The sequence below is a fragment of the Salmo trutta genome, chromosome 1 (genome assembly GCF_901001165.1).
Source record: "Salmo trutta chromosome 1, fSalTru1.1, whole genome shotgun sequence".
NCBI classification, from domain to species: domain Eukaryota; kingdom Metazoa; phylum Chordata; class Actinopteri; order Salmoniformes; family Salmonidae; genus Salmo; species Salmo trutta.
This window is the reverse complement of record NC_042957.1, coordinates 67,062,558-67,070,444: the sequence shown is the minus strand read 5'-3', so window position 1 is coordinate 67,070,444 and position 7,887 is coordinate 67,062,558. Positions and strand designations below refer to the sequence as shown.

General features: G+C 54.6%; 1 protein-coding gene across 1 annotated transcript in view; it reads right to left on the bottom strand.

Moving 5' to 3' along the window:
- LOC115197877 (retinoic acid-induced protein 1-like) overlaps window positions 1–6,763 on the bottom strand; it is an 8,776-nt gene extending 2,013 nt beyond the window's left edge. Inside the window, exon 1 of the mRNA XM_029759600.1 lies at window positions 104–6,763. Coding sequence (XP_029615460.1) covers window positions 104–6,763 — 6,660 coding nt within the window. The remainder of the gene's footprint in view (window positions 1–103) is intronic.
- Between the last annotated feature and the right edge of the window lie 1,124 nt (window positions 6,764–7,887).

The window sequence follows — 7,887 nt, the reverse complement described above, 5'->3', positions numbered from 1 at the left end:
AGAGAGAGAGAAAGAGAGAGAGAGAGAGAGAGAGAGAGAGAGAGAGAGAGAGAGAGAGAGAAAGAAAAGAGGAAATCAGCATAGAGAAAGAAGAAGGTCTCACCGTTTCTGTGGAGGTGTGAACAGCCTCTTTCAGGCCATACAGCCTCCCGGCCACCATGATGATCCCATTGGTCCAGATAGCACAGTTCTCATGGGCCCAGTGTTCCTTAGCCTCAGCCTCCTCCTGCAGTCTCTGGAGCAGGCCTCCTCCTCCATTGCCCCCTTTCTGACCACTAGCTGTGGCCTCCGCAGCCCTCCTCTCCTCCTGGAGCTTCTGCATCCTCCTGAACCGATCCCGTAGGGTGGGCCGGTGCGTGCTTCCGCCCTCCGCCGGTGCCCTCTCTGCCCTCCTGGGGCGCCAATGGTGTGGGTGGGGCTGATGATGGTGACTCCCACCACAACTACTACTGCCCTCCTTTGTGACTGTCTCCATATCCACCTTTTTACTAACTTCCTTTTTGGAGCTGGGGTCTCCTTCGCTTTTTGGGGGGCTGCTGCTTGGTTCCTTGATGCTACTGTTGGAGCTTATTTTCTCTTGGTTTTCCCTCTGGGTTTCTATATGTCTTGCTGACAGGATTTTGCGGGGGATGCTATCCTCTGGGAAGTAGGGCCCACACAAATCCCCCAGCTCACGGTAATTTGCTGGCTTTCCACACAGGCAACACGTTAGACACCTGTCAATTAACGTTTTGTTAACCAAGGGCCCCTGGAGCATAGCCGAGGAGCTGGGTATCGCCTTGGCAAATGTGACTGGGTTTTTAATTTTGTCCGGGCTCTTTTTCCGGGGCTTCTGAAGCACCATCTTCAGCTCTTCATCGCGCCTGTTGACGATGGTACAGAGGGAGGTGAAGTCTCTGGAGCTGTCCATACGCACATATGGACAGAAGGAGGGTTTGATTCTGCTTTTAGGAGTGTTACTCAGTACCTGTTTGAGAGAGGGCTCCGGCTGCTTTTCCTCTGACACTACAGGACTATCCTTTTTCCATTTCTTCTTCTTGAGTCTGGCCTCCCTCCCTGCAGCCTTTACAACCGCTTCAATCACCTCCATGGCGTCTTTGATTCCCTTTTTAGGACCAGGTTTTTTGTGCACCCTCAGTGGTTTGCTGCTCTGCTGTTCACCTGGGGCTCTCCCTCTCTTTTTGGAAGGGGATGAAGAGGGCTTCCTCCCTCGTTTGGAGGGAGGCCGCTGGATCATTTCTGTGGCGATCACCTGCGGGCTGTCTGTGATCTCACCTGGGCCAGCTGGTAGAGCGGGCATTGTTGTTAACGCTGTGTCAGCGGGTGTCTCTGTCTGCTGTTCTCCTGTTGTTGTCTCTACCTCCTCATCAGCCACAGGCCCCTCTGAAGGAGTCTGTCCTCCTTTCCTCTTCCTCCTCCTCTGTTTTAGGTGCATCTCGTGGTTGTTCTTGATGGCCCTCTGCTTGGCCAGCCGCGGCGTGTTGATGATCAGGCTCCCCGTCTCCATGGCGACCACTGTGGCGTCCGTGCTCTCCACCATGGCCCATTTCCTCCTCTTGGTCCTGGTGGGTTTGTTGGCACCGCTCGCTGCAGCAGCGTCTGGCACCCCCGATGGGAGTGGCTCCCGCTGCACCCCCTCCCCGGTGTTCTGCTGCACCCTTCCCTCCTGTTCTGTGTTCTGGGCCCCCGTGGAGCTCCACACATCCCCTGCTAACTCCTCCCGTGACACATCAGGGGCACTCACCACTGCCACTGGGGCCTCGCTCTCCTCTGAGACGGGCAGCGACACAGGCTTTGACGTCACTTCATCAACTGTCGCCTCTGTGCTCTCGGGCTGTGGTGTCGGCGGGTGTTTCTTCGAACCGGTGCCCGAGTTTATTTTCTGAACCATGGCCTCGTATTTCAGACCCCTGCCTTTGCGCGGGGGGAGGTACTTGGTTTTGGTGGGACACTGAGAAGGGACACTGGGTATTTCACTAACCACATCACCGTCAGCCATTGTGGGAGGAGGGTTATCTTTGGTCAGCACAGTGATAAGAGAGGCCTTGATGCGTCTGCCTCTCTTTAGCCTTCTCTTGGGGCCTCGGACACCCATCTCCTTGTGTTTGACTAATGGAGGCTGGTTGGCCTGGTTGGCCTGGTCAGACTGGGGAGTTTCAGGCTGGGGCTGTTGTGGTTTTGGTTTTGGTTTTGGACCTCGCTTTTTCTTCACCGGAAGCTCTAGAGGCAGAGGACTGGGTTTTCTTTTGAGTGGAGGTACAGGTGCAGTTACAAGAGGTACAGCTACAGTCGGTTCTTTAGGTTTCTCAGGTGGAGTGACAGATATACTGATGTCTGTTTTACTGGTGTCTGTTACACTGGTGTCTGTTACACAGGTGTCTGTTAAACTGTTGTCTGTTACGCTGGTGTCTGTTGCACTGGTGTCTGTTACATTGGGGTCTGATACACTGGTGTCTGTTACGCTGGTGTCTGTTACACTGACGTCTGTTGCAATGGTGTCGGTTTTACTGGTGTCGGTTTTACTGGTGTCTGTTACACTGTTGTCTGGTTTACTGGTGTCTGGTTTACTGGTGTCTGTTACACTGGTGTTGGTTTTACTGGGGTCTGTTACTCTGGTGTCTGTTACACTGGTGTCTGGTTTACTGGTGTCTGTTACGCTGGTGTCTGGTTTACTGGTGTCTGTTACGCTGGTGTCTGGTTTACTGGTGTCTGTTACACTGGTGTCTGTTATACTTGTGTCTGTCTGGTTAGGAAAGACAGGGATGGCTGGCTCTAAGCTCGTACGTTCCTCATTTTGTAACACTGCATTGGGCTTTGTTATACCTGTCAGGGTTTGAGTCAGGATTCCCTCAGATTGCTCCTTCTCTTTTTCCTTTGGAAGCTTATCGTGGGGGGGCTTTCTGGATCTCAGGACCATGTTCTTTCCGTCCTTGCCTGGAGCTTTCACTTCCTGGTTCCCATCAACTTGCTGACTGTTGATGCTCAAGCTCTTCTGGCCTCTTCCTGGATCCCCTGTTATGGGTTGAATGGGACCTTCCTGTTGTGCCAACTTCAACTTAGAGCCTGTACCCCTGGGACGACCCCGGGGGGCTCCTTCAGTTGGTTTTGGACCTGGTTTTGGCCCTGGTTTTGGACCCGGTTTAGGCCCTGGTTTTAGGCCTGGTTTAGGCCCCGGTTTTAAACCTGGTTTTGGGCTGGGCTTTGAATCGGGTTTCAAACCTGGTTTTGGTCCTGGTTTTAGACTCAGCTTTGAACCTGGTTTTGGTCCTGGTTTCAGTCCTGGTTTAGGCCCTGGTTTTAACCCTGACTTCGGGCCTGGTTTTGGGCCTGGTTTCGAACCCGGTTTCCGCCCTGGTTTCCGTCTTTCAGGGGGCTGAGGATCCTTAGAAGGTGTGTCCTGCGCGTTGAACGAGCGAGTACACATTCTGGAGCGGGAGCCCTCAACAAGCAGTTTGGGTGTTTCGCTCGTCGTGATTATGTCCTGGTGAGCGGCCATGTCTATCTGATCGGAGAACAGAGCACTCTTGCTGGAGGGCATGCAGGGTTTTTGCGGGGGCGAGGGGGCACTCTCCCCCTCTCTCTCCACACTCAGCTGTCTCCTGAATTCCACACCTGAGTGCATCAGTCTCCTCCTGCCTCGGCCGTGCTTCCGGCCGAAAGCCTGCAGGGGTGCAGATGGGGCCACAGGTTCTGGCTTGCCTGAGGGGGTCACAGCACTTGGGCAGCTGATGCCCGGCTCCATGTCCTCATCACCTTTCTTTGGCGAGGGTGGGGTGTTGGCCCAGGAGGGCGCTGAGTGCAGTATCGACTTCCCTGGCAGCTGAGGGGAGTCAGGCTCCAGCACGTTGGAATCGCTGCGATCGATATGGTCCCTGGTGTGTGACGGAGCTGGAGGTGTTGCTATCTCCCTGAGAGCTGAGAAAACCATCATGGCCGAGTGAGACTGTGGTGGAGTGTCACAAATGGCTGACACACTTTCTGGGGATTCTGCTGCTGCTGCTGTTGCGTCCGGTTGTGCTGCTTGGCTTTCTGTCTCTGCAGGCTCTGTGTTACTGTAAGGCTGAGGCTCAGCCAGGCTCTGGCCTTCTGTACTGCTGCACAGTTCTCCAGAAGGCTCCTCCTGTGGGCTCGTTCTATTGTTGAGGACCTCCTCAGCTGATGGCAGACTCTTACTCTCTTCTCCCTCTCTCTCCTCAGCAGACAGAGGAGGAGATATGGAGTTCTGCTTCCTCTCCTGCTCCCCCTCCTCCTCATCCTCCTCCTCTTCTTCTCTGCTCTCTCTCTTCTCTGAGGCGGAGAGCCTCTGGTCCAAAGCCTCGCCCCGGGGGGTAGGGGATGTGTTCTCCGAGCTGTCTTCCTTCTCTGTTAAATATTGATCTTGGTCAAGGTCACCCCTGGAAATAAAGGGGGATGTCTTCACTGAGCTCTCAGAGTCAGATTTGAAGGCCTCCGGTTTCATCTCCTGGCCCAGGTCTCCCTTGTGGATGGAGTCTGAGAGGTTTGGGGACTTATCCGCCGAGTCCCCTTTGCCTCGGTCATATTTGTTTTGTATCTTGTGGTACATGTTCTCGTCGTAGCAGTAGCTCTTTCCCTCGGTCACTGCTTTGTTGATCTTGCTATACAGCGCTCGGCCTTTCTCGTCCTCCGGCCATTTCTCCTGCTTCTCTGAGGTTTCTGTGACATTATCGCTGCCTCTGCCGTCACTTTCGCCGTCGGAGGTCTTTTTCACGCCATCCTCCTCGTAGTCTGCCATTTTCTCTGTCCAGGCCAACTCCTCAAAGTTTTCCTTCAGTGGCAAGCCAAGACGTTGGATGTCTGGAGGGGACTGGCTCTCCTGCTTCATGGGGCTGGGGATCGTCACACTCACGGGGGACCTCTCATCCCCCACGCTCTTCATGGGGGTTTGTCGGGGTTCGTGACCCCCCTGTGACCTGGGGTCAGGGGTCATGTTGTCCCTGGAAGCCACACTCTGCAGGCCGGACACAGAGTCACCAGACCGGGTGGACATGTCATCCGGAGAGGTCATGGAGCAGGATGAGGCCGTGTCCAGGCCCAGGTGTGTATTGTTAGGGGCCTGAGCTGGGCTCCTGCCCTGGCCGCAGTAGTAGTACCCCCTCTCCAGCTGCTCGTCAGAACTACTGGAGTACCCCCCCTCCTGCATCTCCATGGGAATGAGCTGGTGCTGGTTGGTGCTGTAGGGGTCCTGCATGGGGCCCCCACCGTGCTGACCCTCGGGGCCTCCTGGCACTCCTTTGTAAACCTCTTCCTTCTTGGAGGAGCTGCCTCCACTGCTCCCAATGCTGCTGCGCTTGCCCCCCTTCTTGTTGGCGACCATGGTCTCGGAGAGCAGCAGCTGCTGCACATTGTTGGAGATGTTCTCCACCTGAGAGGTGAGGGCATTCAGGCTCCACAGGCTGGGGTTGGCAAGCAGCTTCTCAGAGAAGCGCTCCTTCATGGAGACCCCCTGTGTGTAGCTGTGCTGCGGGGTTGGGTGGGCCACGTTGGGGGACGAGGACGGGTGGGAGCGCGGCGGCATCAGCAAGCCCTGGTCCTGCAGACCCGCTGAGGAAGAGGAGGACGAAGAAGCCGCGCCTGGGGTCATTGGTGGCTGGCTGTACTGGAAGCTCTCTGGATTGGTCATCAAAGGGGAAGGGGTGGAGCTGTAGGAGGGCGAGCGGCCTACAGAGCGTGCAGGGGAGTGGCTGGAGGCGGGACTACATGTCTGGTAGTACTGCTCAGGGGATCTGACGGACAGCTCGGACAGACAGTAGTTCTGCTGGGGCTGGCTGAAGTGTTGGTATTTGGGATGGGTCTCCTGGGGAGTGGGCATGCCTTGTAGTGTAGGCTGGGGTTCGTAGCCACCCCTGGAGGGAGTCTGTTGGTAGCTGTAACTGTTTTGTGGTGGTGGGCGGTATCCCCCCTGCTTCAGACCACTGTGGCTGCCCATCTGCCTAGTGTACTGGGAGCTGGGCGGCATACTATATCCCTTGTAACAGTGGGGCATGGGGCTGCACTTCTCCATGTAGGAGGAGGAGGATGGCGAGGGGGACGGGGGGTGTTGGGGGTAGTGGAGCTGGCTCTGGGGGTACATCAACGAGGACTGGCCTGGGTTTGCGGGATGGGGCTGGTGGTGTGGGCTGGTGTAGACCGGAGCAGAGGCCTGGTGGGGCTGGTGACACTGGCTCTGGGAGTGAGCCAGCATGTTCTGGTCCAGATACTGGGAGGACCCAGGGGGACCCGGCTCCATCCTGCCTACCATCTCTTGCTCGTACTGAGCTAGCTGAACTGGGTCGTCCCACTTAGACTGCTGGAGGTGGCCCTCGCTCATATACTGGGCCGGGTATCCCCCCGGGCCCATGTGATTGCTGTAGCCGCCCGCCTGCATATGCTGGGGAGTGGGAGGAGGCCCTTGGCTCCCCCCACTGTAAGCCTTCTTATCATGAGGCGTTGACCCTCCTCCACCACCCACAACACCACCACCCACACCGCCTTCATTGCCCTGGGGGTATCCAGGGTATGCCTGCTGGCTGTAACAGTCCTTAGGTCCAGGTATAGGTCCACTTCCTGGTCCAGGTCCGGCCCCTGGTCCCGCTGGGGGCATCCCTGTAGCGGTGGCCAGGGCATGCGCCTCGTAGACCTGCCTGGTCTGTCCGTGGTGGGGGTGCTGTCGGTAGCTCTCCAGGCGTGATAATTCATGGTGCTCCTGCTGGTAGCAGGGCTGGTTGCCGTGGAAACCGCTCCTCTCTCTGCTGAACGACTGCATGGCTCCAGCTATAGGAGGGGCGGGGGGAGGGAGGGGGTTGGGGGTGGGGGTGTTCTGACAGAGCGAGAGAGAGCCGGGGAGAGAGAGATGAGAGAATGAGCGGAGAGGGAGATGGGGAAAGAGGGGGAGGGATAGAAAAACAAAACAGAGAAGGAGGGGGTGTTAGTATCACAGAGCCAGGACGTTACATCTCTACCTTCACGTCTCTAACCCCAACATCCTTCATCTCACCAGGAAAGATCAGAGACACAATAACAAAGTCTTGCCTTTCTGAGATCAATTGACTTAATATCATGTTCAAATAAAAGAAATGCTTGATTTGAATTCACAAGTAATATTACTGTACACACCTGTACACAGCTGCACTGTAAATACATTCAAATGATTCATTTTCCCTTGACAGATTCTAAGCAAAGGACATATCTTCTGGGCAAGATAAGATGGAGTCTGGACTCTGGTCAGGGAATAGTGAACAAGCTAGAATACAGCGGCCATTTCAACCATCTCAAGATGGAGGGAGCTAGCCCGTTGTTGGCGGATCTGGGATTGTCAGGTCATGCAGGAGGCAGTGTGAGTCAGACATGTCTGTTAATGTGAGCGACCTCTGGAGGGGAACCAGAATAGACGGGGCACAAGAAAACACATAACCAGATAATTGGTGTGATGAATAGGTGAGGTGTTAAGAGATAACGGTTGATTGAGATGTTCTGTGACCGAATCCCGTCAATGTCATTCTGCATGAAAAATCGAATGGGAATTTTCACTGTGTTATTGTGAGGCTATTGTTACTCAATATTTACTTGTAATATGCAAGCACATGTTTCAGTATCACATGGCAGCCATTAGTTCTCTCTCTCTCTCTCTCTCTCTCTCTCTCTCTCTCTCTCTCTCTCTCTCTCTCTCTCTCTCTCTCTCTCTTTCACTCTCTCTCTCTCTTTCACTCTCTCTCTCTCTTTCACTCTCTCAATTAAATTCAAAGGGGCTTTATTGGCGTGGAAACATGTTTACATTGCCAAAGCATGTGAAATAAACAATAAACAAAAGTGAGAAAACACAAAACAACATCCACAAAAAACAATTTGAATTTAACAGTAAATATTGCACCTGAAATTAAAAAAAAAAAG